The sequence below is a fragment of the Petaurus breviceps genome, unplaced genomic scaffold (genome assembly GCF_028583685.1).
Source record: "Petaurus breviceps papuanus isolate PSGF00001 unplaced genomic scaffold, PetGlider_PUasm1.0 90847, whole genome shotgun sequence".
NCBI lineage: Eukaryota > Metazoa > Chordata > Mammalia > Diprotodontia > Petauridae > Petaurus > Petaurus breviceps.
In genome coordinates, this window is record NW_027187360.1 from 15,062,622 (window position 1) to 15,082,141 (window position 19,520).

Genomic DNA, 19,520 nt, shown 5'->3' on the forward strand with positions numbered 1-19,520 from the left:
AACATTAATGTAGCTATGGGTACTTTAAATATGAGATCCTCTGATGGCCAAGGATTAGACATCTAAACAGGTGTTAACTGATACATCTTTCTGCTTGAAAAGATCGAGTATTTGCTAGTAGAGGTGGTTCCTAGACTCTTGGTACAGAGCAACACAGTTGTATCAATTTAGACATTCTTGCTACAAATGAAACCAGAAGATAAAACAAAGTTGCAAGGCTGGCTCACAAGTTTTCCTTGGATAGATGAATAAAAGTGTTGGCAGAATTGCTTTTATTGTCCAAGGGCAAGAACATACTCATTTTAGTGGACATTTGATCATCTGATATTTCAGTGTTTATAGTAAATATTCACAAAAAGATCACTATGAAAATAATTGCAGCATATACTCCAACATTGTTTGCAGAGTATAAGGAGAAGCATATATGGGGGAGGGAGGAACCTTCCCTGATAATTAAGAATTTTCCAAAAGGGTGATAAACTGCCTTGTAAGTGTCATGGGTTCCCCATCACTAGAGGTTTCAGGTAAAGGCTATATGACCATTTGTTGGGAATGTTACAAGGATTCCTCTTTTGGTACAGATTGGACTGGATGACTTTTGAGATAGACTCTGAAATTCTCTAATTCTATAAAAATCCAGCTTTGTGGTTAGAGTGCTGGATCTGGAGTCAAAGAACTTGAGTTCAAATTCTGATTGTCTTTGAGTAAGCAAATTAATTTCTGAGGACCTCAGTTGCCTCATCTGTTAAAATTAGGGGGCTGGACTAAATGGTCTTAGTGATCCCATCCAGATGATCTGTGATCCTTATGTTGAATGCTTATACTTAAGTGTACACAATTGGTATTTATAGTCTGACTTAGTTTTTGGCCTGATGTAACATATTTTTTTTTAGTTACTATTTGTCATTTGGAGCTAAATGCATTGTTTTTGTATCTTTTAACTTCTGCAAAGACAGAAAAGAGGTTGTTTGAGGAGAAACAAAGTATCTGATATGCTCCTCTATAATAATAACTTTGAATTCTTTGTATCAGTCTTTTCAAAAAACATGGTCAACCACCATGTCATTACTGAGCTGAGACTGTGCTTACCATTATGCTAGATACTTTCGGGGATTCAGAAATGACAGGTGTGGTGCCTATGCTCAAAAAAAAAAAACCTTACAGTTTCATTAGGGAAACAGAATTCATCTAAACTAATTAAAGAATAATTAAATTTCATGGTCATCTACTTAAATAATTCTCCAGTCAACTCCTTAAATTTTGTTGCCCCTTGACCCATTGCACTTACCCAGCTAGTCCCCAGCCCTGGGTATTTCTGACCATCTATCTGATTTATACACCATTGTTTCCAAGGCTGCTGAAAGTTACCAGGAAGTCTCAAAATTTATCTTATTTCAATCACTATGAAATCATGCTACATTATGTAAGATGGGATCTCATTGCTACTTCTCAGTTCCTTGAGGCTACTCTTAGGCCTTCTGCTTTGTTTTCAATAGTAACTAATCCAAATCTTTTCACTCTTCTCAACTCTCTCTTTCTTCACCTTCAAATGCAAAGTAAATGATCTCACCTGTTTTAAGTAAGATGATTGATATTGTTGATCTTGAGGGCTTTCCACCTTCTACAACCCACATTTATCTGAAAAGAGCAATAAAAAAGTAATGGATTTGGATTTAGAGGACACAGTTTCCAAATCCTGTTCTGTTATTACCTACATGAGACTGACTAGGTAAGTCACTTAACCTCTCAGGACCTCAGTTTCCCCCTTATTAAATGAGGAGAGTGGACTAGATGATCTCTAATACTCATTCCAGTTTGATAAGACTATGAAATGTTAAATTGTGCTACTGAATAAAGAAGGCACTAAGAGTTCAGAGAAAGGAGAGAACCAGCAGGACTGGGGTAGTTCTGGAAGGCTTAATAAAGACATTGAGTTTTGGGGTGGCTAGGTGGCACAGTGAGTAGAGCATTGGTCCTGGAGTCAGGAGGAGCCCAGTTCAAATCCAGCCTCAGACACTTAATACTTAATAGCTGTGTGACCTTGGTTAAGTCACTTAATCCCAATTGCCCTGCCTTCCCCCCTCCAAAAAGCAAAAGAAAGAAAGAGAGAAAGAAATTGCGTCTTGAAGGAAGACTTTAAATAGGTGCAGAAAAGATATTTTGATGTTGGGAAAGCATCATGAAAACTTAAACACTGGATTAAATATGCATATAAATTAGGATAGTTTGGAAATTGGACTGACTTAAGTGAAGTGTGTATTACATAGTACTGGGAAACAAGGCTAGCTATATAGAAAGAGATTAGACTATAGAGGACTTTCAAAGTCCCCAGAGGAGTTTATACTTAATTATTTAGGAAATAGGGAGATATTGTAGTTTCTTGAGGGGGAAGAGGTGACCGGATCTTTGCCCCAAGGTGCTAAATTTAGAAGCCATTAGGTTGGGCTTGCAGTCTTCCAGAAATGTCAAAATACTAGAGTTTAGTATCTGGTAATCAAGAATAATTAGGTAAAATAGGAAACTACCAATGACAAGCTGAAGAGAATCTTCCAATATCCCTCTCAACTGAGCTTTATGCATCTTACTATGGTGTGGTTAAAAAAAAATTCCCTAGAGAGAAAAGATCCTAATTATGACTGATTAAACCAATGATTTTTTAGGACCATTAGTCTGGTTGCAATATACTAAATAACATCAAGAAAGAGAGATTCCTACCTCAGATCAGATTCCAGGAGTAACAGGCATTTTGTGATGAGGGCCTGAACTAGCATTAGCATTGTGCCTATGGGAATGGAGGAGACAGGAAAAATCTGAGAGAAATTTGGAGAAATGAAATGACTAAGCTTGGTGTCAGATTGTATGTAGGGATTGCAAGAAATTTTCAGAATAGAAATCCTTTCAGATCAGGATCTATGCTATATAATCTCCATATTCTCAACATGAAACATAGTGACTCTCCCATAATAGATGTTCATTAAATATTTACTTTCTTCACTCAAACAACCATCATAGTCAGGCCTTTATTTTCTCTTGCCTGAACTATTGAAATAGCCTCCTAATGGGTCTTCCTGACTCAAGTCTCTCACCTTTCCAATATGCCCTCTACCCAATTACCAAAGTAACATTCTCTCTCTCTCTTTTTTTTTTTTTTTGCTTTTTTGGAGAGGGGAAGGAAGGGCAATTGTGGTTAAGTGACTTGCCCAAGGTCACATAGCTAGTAAGTATTAAGTGTCTGAGGTTGGATTTGAACTCAGGTCCTCCTGACTCCAGGGCCAATGCTCTATTCACTATGCCACCTGGCCACCCTCAAAGTAACATTCTTAATGGGCAAGTCCAACCGTTTCAGTCTGTGTTCAGTAAATTCCAGTCTCCCTGTTACTTCTAGCATCAACTATTAATACAAACTCCTCTTTGACATTTTAAGGCCTTCACTACCTGGCTCTAACCTAACTTTCCAGGGTTTCAATATAAGTACATTACTGCCCTTTGTGTTCTTTTATGCTCCAGTCACACTGGCCTTGCTGCTGTTCCTCATACATGGCATTCCATCTTCTAACTCTCTCCCTTTGCATAGGCTTTCTCCTATGCCAGGAATGTACTTCTTTCCCATATCCAGATCTTGAAATTCCTAGATTCCTTTGAAGCTTTACTTCTATGACACGAGGTGTTTCCTGATTCCTCAGGCATCTCCTTATTTCCTGCCTGGCAGCACTGATTTTGAACTTTTTGACTTCTCTGGCAGTATTAGTTTTGGACTTTGGCTTCTCCATCATGCCCCATTGGGAAATATCATCATCCTGCAAGATACAATCAGTGTTTTTACTCACTCCTCTTCAGTACCTTCTGCCCCTCTGATGAGAGGGTAAAGCCATAAACTCCTCCATTTAAGGAGAGGAGTCACCTCTTCAGACATTTCCTCATATCTCACCTGGCTTCTGCACTCATTTTGGACATCTTTGATTTCACCATGTTGGTGCACTGGGTACTTCTCACCCCCTTTTAAACTTTCTTTTATATGTTGCCTTCTCTCATTAGATTGTAAGCTCCTGGAGGGTAGGGACTCTCTTTTTAGTATTTGTATCCCCAATATTTAGCACAGTGTCTGACATATAGTGGGCAATTAATAAATGTTTATTGACTGACTAATTCTACCAGCTATTAGGCCTCCCCCCAAATTACCTTACATACATTTTATAAATACTTACAGTTAGGAACATACATGCACTTGTATTTTCCCAAATACAATATAAAACTCCTTAAAGGGCTCTATTTTTCCTTTTTGTATTCCCAGCCTAGCACAGTGCAGGGCACATAAAAGATAATAAGTGATTCATTGATTGTTTTGGTGGATTGAATTGAAATAAAAATTAGATTTAATTTTAACATTTCTAATTTAGGTGGTAAGCAAAAGGCAAACTGGTAGTACTATTGATACAATGAGGTGGTTACCAAGAGCAGACGTGGAGGGGAAAGGAGAGAGAAGAAGAGAGTTTAAATTTTGTGTTTTTTTTACAATAATGGGAGTATGCTTTAGTGGAGTAGTAACCAGTTAAATGTGAGATATCAGTACTAGAGATGTGGGTGTAAGTCAGCTGCATAGAAGTAACATTTGATACTATGAGAATAGACAAATGAGTTTACTAAAGGAATCCAGTGAGAGAAGAGCAAGAGGGCTAAGGAAGAAGCTCTGAGAGACATCTAGAATTAGGTTATAGGAAGAGAAGATAGGGAAATAGAGTGATTTATTCAAGGAACATCAAGTTGGAGAAGGAGGTAACTAGGAGAGACCTTCAGTTCATGCCTTTGGAGAATCAATAGAAATAACTAGATAAGACAAGGAAAGAGGGTGTAATATCTATTTTCAACTGTTAGAAAGTATTTTCATTCTCTTTCTGATTGTTGGTTATTTATCTACTGCCTATAAATTTTCCCAGGTCCCCATTAAAAATGTTTTTCAATTGATCCTCCCATACTTTCAATCTATCTTACTATACCTCTCCTCCATTGTTTTTAATCAAATGCTTTATTAACTTCTAGTTTATATCATTCATTTCTGCAAGATTTTAAGTTACAAATTTTCTCCCCATTTTCCCCCTACCCAAACACCCCAAAATATTCCCCTCCTCCCATCTGCTCTCTCTCTCATATCTTCTCCCATACCCCCTCCGACTTTCCAGTAGAGCATGGTGGATCTCTATGGCCAAGTGTCTGTATGTCTTATTTCCCACTTACATGTAAAATAATGTTAATAATAGTGTGTGTATATGTATATATATATATATATACATATATATATTTTTTTTTTCAAACTTTGAATTCCAGATTCATTCCCTTCCTCCCCTGTCACCCACCCTTACTGGGAAGATAAGCAATTCAATATAGGTTGTACATGTGTAGCTATGCAAAACATTTCCATAGTGGATATACTGCAAAAGACTGACTACATTTCCCTCCCTCCTATCCCACCTCCTCCTTGTTCTATTCTCTACTTTGATCCTGTCCCTTTTCAAAAGTGGGTGCTTCCAACTTCCCTCCCCCCAAGCCTGCCCTCCCTTCCATCATCCCCCCTCTCATTCCCTTCCCCCCCTACTCTCCTGTAGGGTGAGATACCCTATTTAGTGTGTATGTCATTCCCTGCCTAAACCAAATTCAATGTGAATAAGGTTGACCCATTCCCTTTTTCCTTCCTATTCTTCCTCTCCATTGTAACCATTTTCTCTTGCCTCTTCTATATGAAATAGTATACTCCATTCTGTCTCCCCATCTCCTCTCATTATATTCTTCTCTCCCCTCTTAATTTCACCTTCTTTGGAGAATCAATAGAAATTGGTCCTGTGCCCTCTATCTATGTATACCTGTACACATATATACACACATTTACATATGTATTCATATGCCCATATACCCTCCTATATAGACATATATGTGTGTGTGCGTGTATACATACACACACATACATTTCTATTCCCTTCAACTATTCTCATACTGAGAAAAGTTTCATCAGTTACAATTATCATTTTTCCATGTAGGGATGTAAATAGTTCAACTTTGATATAAGTTCCTTATGATTTCTTTTCCCTGTTTACCTTCTCATGGTTCTCTTACTTCTTGTATCTGAATGTCAAATTTTCTATTCAACTCTTGGTTTTTTTTCATCAAGAATGCTTGAAAGTCCTCTATTCCACTGAATGACCATATTTTTCCCCTGGAATATGATACTCAGTTTTTCTGGATAGGTGATTCTTGGTTTTAATCCCAGCTCCTTTGACCTCTGGAATATCATATTCCAAGCCCTTCAATCCCTCAGTGTAGAAGCTGCCAGATCCTGTGTTATCCTGATTGTGTTTCCACAGTATTCAAATTGTTTCTTCCTGGCTGCTTATAATATTCTCTCCTTTATCTGGGAATTCTGGAACCTGGCTATAATATTCCCAGGAGTTTTCCTTTTGGGATCTTTTTCAGGAAGTGATTGGTGGATTCTTTCAACCTCTATTTTGCCCTCTGGTTCTAAAACATCAGAGCAATTTTCCTTCAGAATTTCTTAAAGGATGATTTCTAGGTTCTTTTTTTTTATCATTGCTTTCAGGTAGTGAAATAATTTTTAAATTATCTCTCCTTGATCTATTTTCCAGGTCAGTGGTTTTTCCCATGAGATATTTCAGATTGCCTTTTATTCTTTCATTTGTTTGGATCTGTTTAATAGTATCTTAGTTTCTTTTTTTTTTTTAATTTTTTGTAAGCAATTGGGGTTAAGTAACTTGCTCAAGGTTACACGGCCAGTTATTATTTCTGGGTGTGGTGCTGAGTATCTGAGCCCGGATTTGATCCAGGTCATCCCGACACTGGAGCCAGTGCTCTTACTGGCAGAGCCACCTGGCCGCCCCTAGTATCTTAGTTTCTTATAAAATCACTACCTTCCATTTGCTCCAATCTAATTCTGAAGGAATGATTCTCTTCAGTGAGATTTTGAGATTCTTTTTCCATCTGACAAATTTGTATTTTTAAGGCATTCTTCTCCTCATTACCTTTTTGAGCCTCTTTTGCCATTTGAGTTAGTCTGTTTTTTAAGTGTTATTTTCTTCAGTCAGGTTGTTGACTGTCATTTCATAATTTTCTTGCATTGTTCTCATTTCTCTTCCCAATTTTTCCTCCACTTCTCTTATTTGATTTTCAAAATCTTTCTTAAGGTCCTCTGTGGCCTGTAACCAGCTCATATTTTCCTTGGAAGCTTTTGGTGCAGGAGTTCTGACTTCACTGTCTTCCTCCTTTTTCCATGCTTTGATCCTTTTTGTCCCCAAAATAGGAGTGTAAAGTTGGGTTCCTCTATATACTTTGCTTCCCTCATTTGCTCTCCTGTTGCTACTCAATTACTTGACTTTTGGGCTTTTTGCCACAGTAGGACTCTGCTACCAGACAGGGGAGTTTCGTACCAAATGCTGCGGTTTTATCAGCTGCCAAAGGTATTAATTGGGTGCCCTCTCTGAAGCCTCCACATGCTCTGGCAAGCTGGTCACACACCCCAGGACCTCCACCCTAGACTGCAATCCAGATCCAAGCAGGTTAAAGCAAGAGTGATTACCCCTCAGACTGGTCGCTTGGTCCCCCTACAAAATGCAGACCAGGAGCTGAAGCTGCCATGTGGCAGCAGCTACATGGCCATGGCTTCTCAGTGGCTTCTCACCCCAGGGGCAGAGGCTGACCACACTCCCAACTACTGAATCCCAAAGTCCACACTGCACTGACCCACTTTGTCCTTAGCATCTATGTGTTGATAATTCTGGAAACCACCACAGCTGCTATTGATCTGAACTCCCTCCAGCCGATGGTTGGTCAGGCCCATCATGGGGCTAAAACCTTGGGCTCCCACAGGGTGGGGGTTGGCTCCCAGATCACTGTGCTGCCTGCTTGCTGCTGGCCCTCCAGGCTGTCCTCAGTGGGAGGTTAGCTGCTCTGTGTCATTTTGTGTGTGTGCTGTAGCTCCAAAGTTTCTTCTTAGTCACCTTTTACATGAATTAGAGGAGGTGAGAGCCAGAGCCCCGCTAGAAACAGAAGTCCTGTTTCTACCCCACCATCTTGACTCCACCCCTCCTCCATTTCTAAGCCAAACTACTGGTAGGAAAAAGTCCATTTTCATTGGCCGCCTCTAATTCTTTATCTCTCACCCACTTCTCAGTCCATTGTATCCTGGCTTCTGACCCTATAACTTAATTGAAACTACTGCTTGTAAAGTTACCAATGATCTCTGAAACGTCAAATTTAGTAGCCTTTTCTCAACTCTCATCCTTGATTTCTTGCAACATTTGACATTATTGACCATTCTTTCCTCTTTGGGTTTGTATAATAAATTACTTTCTTCTAATTCTTCTACCTAGCTAGCCACATTTCTCCCCATTTTCTTTATAAGATAATCATCCAGATCTCATCTCTAACTATGGGTGTATCCCAAGGGTCTGTAGTGAGTCCTCTTCTCTTTCAACAATCATTATCTTAATAATCTGAATAGCTTCCATTCTAATTTATAACAGGCCTATATATCTAGCTCTGATGTTTCTCGTGAGCTCCAATCTCACACTGTTAACTAACTTTCAAAGATTTCCCCTAGGATGTTCTCTAAGCATCTCAAATTCTCTATTTCCAAAATATAACTCATTATCTTTGCCTGTTTCTGTTAAAGGTACCACCATTCTTCTAACTATCCCAACTCTCCTGTATAGGACATGTGCTCTTCTGCTACCATACCTTTGTGCAGATTATCTCCCATGCCTGGAATGCACTTCCTTTTCACCTTTACCTATAAGAATTCCTAGTTTCCTTTAAAACAACTCATATGCATCTTCCACGTGAAGAAGTTCCTGATCATTGCAGCTGTCAGTGCTTCCCCATAGTATCGTTTTGATTTTTTCAGTTAGCAAACAGTTATTTTCTTCCCTTCCCCCTATCTTGCAACTGGAGAAAAAAGGGGGAAAAAGGAAAATCTTTCTAACAAATATTCATAGTCAAGCAAAACAAATTCCACATTAGCCAGAATATATGTCTCATTTTGCATCTTGGATATATCTCTTCTCTTTCAGGAGGTGGGTTGCATGCTTCATCATAGTTCCTATAGATTCCTGGTTGGTCATTGCATTGATCAGAGTTCTCAAGTCTTTTAAAATAATTGGCTTTTACTGTATATATTGTCCCCAAGTTTATTTCATTTTGCATTTCCCAAAGTATTGTACATACTTTGTCCTTGTGTACACACACTTTTCCCAATACAATACAGGCTCTTTTAGGATTAGGACAGTGGAAAGCCATGCATGAGCAGCTTTCCAGATGATTGCTTCTGTGAACAGCTTTCTAGATTCTGATTACATAGTATAGCGAACTCTCTATGTATTCAGTAACAAATCAAAGCAAACCTTCACAGAAAATCAAGGTACAGCATTCACAATGTTACAAATTATCACAGAAAATCAAAATACAGTATTCACCATGTCACAACTCAACAACTTATCACTAAAATAGCCACATAATTTTCACCAAAGTGGTCACATAGTTTTCAACAAAGTGCAATCATTTAGTAACTCAATCATTCAGTCATCCTTAAGGAGGCTTGCCTCCTTAAAGGTGACAAAGTACAAAAGTCAAAGTTATCCACCCATGGGTGCAATTAAATTACAACTTTATAACAGTCTCTACTCAGTACCCTCTTAAGGGGTAGTGGAAAGTACAAAAGCCATCCACCCCTAGGTCACAAGTAAATTACAATTTCATCAGTCACTACTTAGTATCCTATTTCATCAGTCACTACTCAGACAATTTCATCAGTTACTACTCAGTTAATTTCATCAGTCACTATCAGTCAATTTCATCCATCACTACCCAGTACCCACAGAGAGGTCTTTTCATCTTGACTTGGTGCAGGCTTTCGGCTCCCATGCTTCCTCTTCCATGGTCCCAGCTCCCACCCAAATCTAATCAACTGCCACCTGAGTTCAAAAGCAGACAGCTCCCAGCTCCTTGTCCATCTCTCTGTGTAGTGCCTGCTCCACATTGGGGCTCACAGTGTCCAGTCCATCTCAAATCCTTCACAGTCTCTGTTCCTGGGAAGATAAGGCTTAACAAAGCCACAAGAACATTCCTACACATTAACAAAATCACAGCAACATTTGTACAAAGTACCAGCACAACAGTCATGCTTCCTCAGTCTTCTGCAGCTCTGGCTGGCCCTCAGACATCCTCAGCAGCTCCAGCTGGCCCTCAGAAGTCTTCAGCACCATAAACTCCATTCTCAAAATCAAAATCACTTTATCCAGCCTCCACGTGGCTTCCTCCAAGAAATTCTGTCTCAGTTCTCAATTCTCATTCCTCTTCTCAGTTTAGTCTTCAGTCCAGCAGCAGCTGCTCTGCCTCCACAATGCTTACCCCAGGAAAATTCTGACTCTCCAGCTTGTGCTCTTCCTTAAATATAGTGTAGCTCCTCCCTGTTCAGCCCCTTCCTGTTATGTCAGCAACAGGTAATCATACCTTTTGTTTCTTTAAGAGTCTTGATTTGAAACTAGATGCTAAATACCTCTTAGCTTAGCAATACAAAGAGATCTTCAAATTTCATTACTATTACAAACAGTTTGCCTGGAACTTAGACATTTAAACAAATGTTTGTTGGTTGATTGATTAACTGCAGATCAATTTACTATCTTGTAAGAATTTTCAGACACTAGATCCACTTTGGGGAGGGAGGCTGTGTTGGTGGCAGTGGTGTGTGTGTGTGCCTGTGCTATATGTTTGTGGAGATGGTGAACAACTGCATAAGTAGGAGATATGTGCTATGTCTAGTCTTTTACAGTTAGTAGCGAGCTATCTTTAAACAATCCTTTACTTCTTCAGGATTTCTTCAAAATTACCATGTTTTTATCTGCCAGGGGTGAGAGTAAAGATAAGAAAGAAATGATTACAGTTTATGTAAAGCAAAAGAGTTTGTTATATTCAGCTACTTTACTAGATGTAGCTATGGGCTGATGATTTTTGCCTTATGAGGATCAATTAATGTCTATTGATCTGAATTTGCCCAATAAAAGGATAAAGGTATCCTATTGGCAACTGGTTGCACAGTGGTTAGAGCACTTGGCTTGAAGTTGGGAATACCATTATTCAAATCCAACCTCAGACACTAGTTGTCTGACACTAGGCAAGTCACTTAACCTCAGTTTTCTCAACTGTTAAATGGGAATAATAACATCATTTACCCAAAAAGTTGTGAGGAAAATGAGATACATTTGTAAAAAAGTGCTTGGCACAGTGCCTAGAACTGCCTATAGTAGATAACTATAAAACTATATAAATGCTTATTCCCTTCCTGTCACATCTTCTATTTCTTATTTTCAAGTTTTATCATTAATTTTCTTGGTGATAATAAAGCACGGCATAAAGGATAGAACAATAAACTTGGAATTAGGAGAAATAGATTTGAATTGTGTCTCAGATATTTGCTAGTGATTATTGGCAAGTCATTTACCTGTCTCAGAATCTCAGTTTTCTCATTTGTAAAATGGGAATAATAGTACTTGAGGTACTCACTTTTGTGAGCAAATCACTTTGCAGTCCCTGAAGTACTACACAAATGAGTTATTATTGGTGATTCTGAACTACCTCTATGCTGTAGTTTCTCATGTGAGGAATATAAGATGGATCAATGCTGTGAAACTTTTGTCATGATTCTGAACTACCTCTATGCTTTAGTTTCTCATGTGAGGAATATGAGATGGATCAATGCTGTGAAACTTTTGTCAGTTAACTAGCATTAAGTGCCACTCAATTAGCATTCAAGCTGTTAGGTGGCACTCTGCAGAAAGTGATGAACTAGAAGTCAGGAAGACCTGAATTTGCTTACTCTTCAAGCACTTCTTAGCATTGACCTTAGGCAAGACATGTAATTCTCTGTGCCTCAGTTTGCTTGCCTGTTAATGGGGATGATAATAGCACCCACTTCAGTTATTTGTTGTGGGCATCAAATGAGATAATATTTGTGAAATACTTTGCAAAACTTAAAGAATTATATAAATGTTAGCTGTTGCTACTGGTGGTGATTATGTACTACTACGAGCCAGGCAGTGGGGATGCGAAGAAAGGCAAAAAACAGCTCCTGCTTTCAAGGAGCTCTTAGTCTAATGGGGTTAACAGTATGCAAATAACTATGTATAAGCATGATATAGACAAGATCAATTGGAAGTAGTCTCAGAAGAAAGGCACCCTGGGAAAGGTTTCTTGAAAAAGGTAAGTGTTAACTGAGACTTGAAGAAAGCCACAGAATTACAGGTACTATTAAAGGATTGAGTAAAATTAGGTGAACTAATTTTGGGGAGCTCATTTGAGCAGAGAACTATAAAGTTCTTCTTTAATGCCCGGGTTTAGGGGTAGAAACCCTGGGTTCTCATGACTGTCAACGGAGTGCAAGCTCTGGCAGCTTCCTATAAATTGTAAAGGTTTCCAGAACTACCCAGCAAAGGACTATATTCTGAGGCCAATTCAGTTGAATTCAGTCTGATCAACTAGAAGTTTGGGCAGCAGGTGCTGATTTTTGTTGTTATAGCAACTCCTGAAATTGACTTCTAAGGTAAAGAAAGGATATATCCATAAAGTTGATCCACAGACTTTCTGAAGTATTTAAAATGAAGTTACTTATATTGAGTGAATTGTGAATTGAGGCAGATTTCAGTTTTTACATAGTGGAAGACAGATTATTAACTGTTTAATATTTTCATGAGTAGCAGAATATTAATGTGCCTATCATAATAGCTACTATGTATCAAGTGCTTGGTAAAGATCAGACAATACTCCCTCACACGTTGGAAGGTATACCTAAAGTTAGGTTTAATATAAATATGAATTATTTCAACCTGGTATAATTTGTAGACACAATTTTGGAAAGTTACTGTTTACAGTTGTGTAAAACGTTCATTTTTAATGCAAGGTTTTTTTTATGATGTGACAGCAAGGTGGGGTTTTTATAGCATAATACACTATTAGCTGAAATCTGCCAAGTGTCTCGGGACTTTCTGAGTTTGCAATAATTCTTCCATTTGCCACCGAATTTATTGCCATCATTCTTTTAGGGTGTATCATTGCACTCATATAGCACCTTTAAATGAGATCAGAAACATTTTACAGGTTAAGTAATTAAGAGCTTTTCGGTGAGTGCAATTATAACCGTTTTATTAAGGGGGACGTAGGGAAAGACGGACTTGGAGGAGAGGCTGAGCGACTTGCCTTAGGCTAAAGTTCAAGTCAACATTCAAAAGTCAGAAGAGTCTTCCAATGCTGGCTTTCTTAGTCCTCAACAACTTGTTTCTGTCTCGCCGCTAAATTACCTAGCTTGTAAATTGCTGAATCACAAAACCCTAGCAAAATAAATATACTGTATATGCGTCCTGGGCGAACCTCACTTCCTTTGCAAGCTTCCTCTTCGGTTCTATTTTTCTCCCTTCCCTTTCCGTCCTAAGGGACTGCAATGCCCCATTCTTTCAGAAGAGGCTGGCAGGTCAGCGGCCATGGTTGGTTAGGAATGGGACACTTGGACGTTGCCAATAGTCTTAAAAGCTGGCAGGTGGAATGTCCTAGCTTTGGCTCAGGCCCCTAGGATCGTGCCTCACTGCCTTTGCACCATCTGCGTGTGTGTGTGCGCGCGTGTGTGTGTGAACGTGCGCGTGTAAGTATTCGTCGCACTATGTCGGCCCCAGGGTTGGTTTGAAGAGGGCGCCTAGCAGTCCTGACGTTTGGCTATCATGTGAATACTCAGTTCCCATGGTTCAGTGTGTGCTCTTGCCCCACCCATTTCTCTGTGTCTCTCCTACTCTGTAGACCTCAGTGCATTAATATATGTGTGTATATATGTACGTATATACACACATATATACATAACCATATACAGACAATATATCCGGAAGATAATTCAGCTAAGCATGAAGATAATAAAATAATTAGGGAAATTGACCTAAAGGCCCTAAAAAAAATTCCTAGGGAAGCCGGCATTGGGGCTGGGGGCCGGAGGTTGGGGGGTGGGGTGGGCGGGGCGAGGGGAGAGGTCTGCTTTGGGAGACCCTCCCAGGGACTGGATGTGGATCACTGTGGAGTGTGTGCAGAAGCCCTAGGAAGGATCAAGAGCCTAGAAATGTAATGTGAAAAAAAAAAAAAAAAAGAGGAAGGTGGGGGGCGGCGGACGGAGAGAGGCCTTGGATTGGAAAAACCACCATTAGAAGGAGGAAGAAGAAACCAGAGACAGGGAAGGAAAAATTCACACACACACACACACACACACACACACACACACACACACACACATACACACACACCACACAAACTCGGAGGAGGAGAAGGATACCCCATTGCGCCCAGAAAAGGAGGGGGGGGGGGGGACCAGAGAGAACTGGACAGCTAGAAACCCGGCCTGCGAAGTTTTTTTTTTCCTGTTTTACCCCTACCCCCACCCCTGGTGGCCGTGTTTGCTTCATACCCCGGGTGGATTTGTTGAGAGTTATTTGGAGGATAGCTGCATTTTGCTTTTGGAAGATTGGTGTCATATATATGTATATATATACATGTGTGTGTGTATATATACACACATATACATTTTTTTTTCCGGGGGGTTGGGAATCTGTTCCTCTCCCCGCCCCGAGCAAAAAGGAAAGGAAGAGAAATTGCCACCGAAGAGGAAGCAGCGGCCCGGAGTTGGATGTGTGGATGACTCTGGGGGCAAAAAGAGATTGATTTAAAAAAAAAAAATTTCCGCCCACCCAACCCCCACCCAGACCCCCGCGAAGACCCGCGGAGGGTGGGGGGAAGGTCTACGGACCCAGGGGCGAGTGGAGGGAGTGGGCTGTGGACCGTGTTTTGCCTAGGAAAGGGGTCGTCGCGAGTGGAAAGACAGACACCCTCCCCCAGTTGTGGATTCTTTTTTCGGGGGGGGGGGTAGGGTTTTTTTTTTCCGCTCCTGCTGCCGCCGCTGCCGCGGCCACGGGAGGGAGAGCGACTCCCCCTCGGGCGGCCCCGGGGATCGCTCTCGCCCTCGCCCTAGCCGCGGCGCGGAGAGAAGGAGGGTTTAGCGAGAGCGCTCTGGGCGGCGGCGGGGCCCGCGGCGGAGCCGGGAAGTGGAGGCAGCGGCGGCGGCGGCGGCCCCAGCGGCAGCGGCAGCGGCAGAAGCAGCAGCGGCAGCAGCCGCCGCCGCGGCGCCATCAGCCCCCTCAGCTCGACAGGGCTTCCACAGAGACGGGGGGCGGGGAGGCGGCGGCCCCCGCTCCCCCGCGCCTGGGAGACGATACACACACGCACCCTCACCCACACGCAGACGCGCGCACTCACACTCACACACACACTCACACACTGATATTTTTGGGTAGGGGAGGTTGATTTTGTGAGGTAATTTTTGTTTTTACCTCTCTGCCCCCCCCCAGTCTCCTCGTCCCCCCTTCCTCCTAGTTCACCCCCCACTCCGTGTTACATTTTTTTTTTTCACTTTCTTCGGGGTGGGGGCGGCCAGGCCGGGCCGGGCGGGTCTGACGGACCGAGGCCGCGGGGTGGGGGTGGGGTGGGGGTGGGGGGGCCGCCGCTGCCGCCGCCGCCATGGGGTGCCTGGGGAACAGCAAGACGGAAGATCAGCGGAACGAGGAGAAGGCGCAGCGAGAGGCCAACAAGAAGATCGAGAAGCAGCTGCAGAAGGACAAGCAGGTCTACCGGGCCACCCACCGCCTCCTGCTGCTGGGTAAGGAGGGCGGAGGCAGGGGGGCACCTCGCCCGTCCGGCCGGGTAGGGCCGGGGCCAGCGCGGGGCGCAGACTCTTCTCCCTACCTCCCCTCCCCTATCGCGGAGGGAAGGGCCGGGGCCGCCGGCTGTTGGGGGCGGGGGGGGGCGGTTTTATTCTTGGGGGGGGGAGTTGGGCGACGTTGGATTCGGGGTAAGGGGAGGCAAAGACCTTGGGGAGGGGCTGGAGGCGGAAGGAGGGGCCTAGGAAAGTGAAATTGGGGAAGGGGGGGAAGGCGAAAGGAAGGTGGAGGGATTTAAGGAAAGGGATGCCCCCCCGGACCCCCACCTTCTGGATTGCTTTAGAGGCCGGTGGGGGGGGGGGGGGCTGGAGCTGTGACTCTTTAAAAAAAAACCCGCAATTTTTTTTTGTTGGGGGGGGAAGAAGAGAGGAGAGGTGTGTAAGAGTGCGACGGGGCTTGGGGAACAGGAAACGGGGTGTCAAGGCGTAAGGGTGTGAGGGGGAACCCGCCATCGTAGAGAGGTGATTGGCTAGGGAAAGGGGTGTCACTTGGGGGCGCCGTGGAAATGAGGGGGGCTAGGAAGAAGAGGATTTGACAAGGGAAATGGCTGTTTGTGAATGGGAGGGGGGGGGGGGGGGAGAGTAAAGGCGGAAAGACTGACATAAGGGCCCAGAAAGAGATTGGGATAATAAAGGTGTTGGTTTTTCCTGGTTGAGGGGTGAACCGGCTGCTCTGGGCTGGGAAAAAAAGGTGTTTATAGCAACTTAGTGTATTTATAGGGTGTCTTATGTGCCCTGAGGGTGATAGGTACATGTATGTACGTGCATGTATATATGTGTAACTAACTAAAATATGTACGTGTACACATACAGTTGTGATCTCTAGGGAAGGGTATAGCGTTAATGATGAAAAAAATCACAATTTTCTTTATTACCTGATTTCCCGCCTCAAAATATGCAGTAATTTAAATCCAAATGCCAGCATTAGTTGTAGGAGCAGGTGAAGGCCTCCCCTGCCCCTCCCCACCCTCCCACCCCCAACAAGTCAGTTCTGTAAAAACGTAGTTTTTTTCTGTTATTTGGGTCATTTGCAACGGACTTAGCAAAAAAAACAACATTGGGTAAAATTGAAACATGAAATTTTGTGTTTAAAAAGTTTGACTGGTTCCCCACCCCGAGTATTATTTTAAGTCAGAAGAAGAAATTGTTTATTTCAAATGACTTGAAAATATCTTGGTGATTATTTCCCTTTGGTGAAAGGGGTTAGTTCTTGTTAACTGTGAGGAGAATATCATCACTATAATTATTTTAATTTCTTTTTTTGAAGAGAGGAAGAGGCCTAAAACAAATTGTAAACATGACTAGGAGGATTACACAAGGATGCATTAGGATGGAAGTTTCCTATTTAATAACAGTTTTTTAAAAATACATTTAAGTATCTACTCAATTAAGAACTGAAATGTCTTTTCCTTCCCTGCTTCCCAAGGTAATTAATATTTCAAAAAATCAGATTGATGTAGTAACACTTCTAAAAAAAAATCTTATTTTCATGGCCTACCTTTTTTGCTGTTCAAGTCCAGATGTTTGTGAAAAACAAAAATACTTAGCATAAGTGAAAATAAGTTTGTTATTTATGTGCAGTTTTTTTAAATCAGTGTTTCATATTTTGAATTATATGTTCCATAATGATAGGACTTTACCATATGTGTTAATATGCACATTAGTGATATATATTCAAAGAATAAACCTTGAAAGTACTAGCATCTGCCACTGACCTATGGAAGTTAATGTGAAGAGTAATTTGTTTAAGTATAGAGATGCTTTGTATATGGAATCATGGTTTGAAGGGCCCATGTTGCCCACTTATTTTGTCTTATAATCTAAAAACATCTTGTATCACTATGGGCAGTAAGTTTTCCTTTAGGTGAATATTTCAAAGGTGTTCTATCCCATGACTATATTGTGATTTGACATGGTATATAATTCAAAATGTCATTGATTCTAACTAGTAACATATTTTTATTTGGTTTTACCAAATAGATTTTAAAAATAAAAAATTTAAATGCCCCTTCCTCTCTTTACTCAGTCTTAGCATAACAGCTTAGATTTTAATATAGTATTCTCCAGTTTATTCTTAAATAATCCACATGATGTATTTATGTTAATGTTCCTTAGTTATGACCATGCACATTCCTAGGAATTAGTCCTTTCTGGTGCTGTTTCATCAATATTTTTAGTATTTTGACATGTTGGCAAGAAGTCTCTGCTTGGAAAACTTATTCATTGAGACTATTTTTAACTATTACAAATATTGATTAGTGGGTTGGTAAAAAGGAAAAAAGAGCGAGAGGCCTTAGGGTCAGGGTAGTTAAAGGTAGAACAGGTTTGTATAGGAGGGCAAAGAACTATCAATGCAAAAACTTTATGGTTGGCATGTGTATACTACAAAAAGCAAAATTTAAAAAAAAACAGCTAGGTTAGTAGTATTTCTTGAACAAAGTTGTACTTTATCAATTAAGAGATATTTGAAATGGAGGCGTCTTCAGGGTCTAGAATCCTTGGAATGCAATGATTTCCAGGAGCATTTTACTTCTTCTGAAAATACAGAATATATTCTCTCCCTCCCTCCCCCCCTCCCCCCCATGGATGCTCCAATCTAATATTAATATAATCCTTGTGAAGAAGTTTTGGGTTTGGTACTAGAAGAGAACTTTGGGCAGGAAGGCAATGAATGAAGGAAATAAGAAAGCAAATCTTTCACTTTTAACTGGAACATTGATGTCTTGTCCAGAAAGACCTAGACTTGAAGCCATAGTTGTTTTTATTTATTGGAGGCTAGTGGAAGAGTGGGTAGGTGGGTGGATGTTGACTTGTTAGAGGTAAATTCCTAGAGATAGAGAAATAAGTGAAATGAGAGACTGCTTTAAGAGGTACTAATGGTTAAAATGTAGCATTTGAACTGTGTGTAGAGAGAACTGGGGTTATTGGACTTTGTTTTGGAGGAACAACTCCTGGATATTTTAACTGTTATATATCTTTTCCCATATATGTGTATATGAGTTTTTATATAAATTCATGTGTATCATACACACACATCTCTTTTTAATGGTGATGTACTAAGGAAGTGGTTTCAGAGGTTAACTTTGAGTTTTCACTAAATGACAAAATCATCCTATTCTTTTTCTATGCCACTTCTTTATCCCAATTAAATAAAAAAAACCTTAATTTTTTGGAATTTTTTTACCCTATGACAAATTGATAGTGAGATACTTAAAGAGGACACAGAGCTAATAATTACTTTAACTATGCACGTGTTTTAATTTACATTGCAAATGGAGTTTCAGGGAGGATTACTGTTAATGTCTCCATTATTATTTTTTAATCATGTGTATGGAAAAAACAGCCCTATGTGTCCTGAGTGTCTTTTCGAGCTTCCTGCATAAACTGATTTACTTTCATTTTCTAGGTGCTGGTGAATCTGGTAAAAGCACAATTGTAAAACAGATGAGGATCTTGCACGTCAATGGATTTAATGCTGAGTAAGTGCCTTTATTTCTTAGTCCAATAATATATTTAGTAACAGTTATATATTTTGTACTTTTACAGGATGTACAAAAATGTTTATGAGATTGAGTGGTCAGATAGAATTAAATTTACCAGCCTACATTAAAGAATTAGTCATCTTTTTTTTCCTGCATCTCGTCCTTCCTTCCTTCCTTCCTTCCTTCCTTCCTTCCTTCCTTCCTTCCTTCCTTCCTTCCTTCCTTCCTTCCTTCCCTCCTTC

At 40.8% G+C, this 19,520-nt stretch overlaps 1 protein-coding gene across 5 annotated transcripts in view; it reads left to right on the plus strand.

The window, feature by feature from the left end:
• Positions 1 to 19,520, plus strand: part of GNAS (GNAS complex locus) — a 320,342-nt gene that overhangs the window by 124,463 nt on the left and 176,359 nt on the right. Inside the window, exons 1-2 of one of the 5 annotated variants that reach the window (XM_069072483.1) lie at positions 14,130 to 14,151; positions 19,203 to 19,275. In XM_069072483.1, coding sequence (XP_068928584.1) covers positions 19,241 to 19,275 — 35 coding nt within the window. In that variant the 5' untranslated portion in view covers positions 14,130 to 14,151; positions 19,203 to 19,240. Of the gene's footprint in view, positions 1 to 14,129; positions 14,152 to 15,561; positions 15,737 to 15,896; positions 15,929 to 17,096; positions 17,223 to 19,202; positions 19,276 to 19,520 lie in introns of those variants that run through there. The other 4 variants (XM_069072481.1, XM_069072484.1, XM_069072482.1 and 1 more) reach the window with 4 other exon arrangements.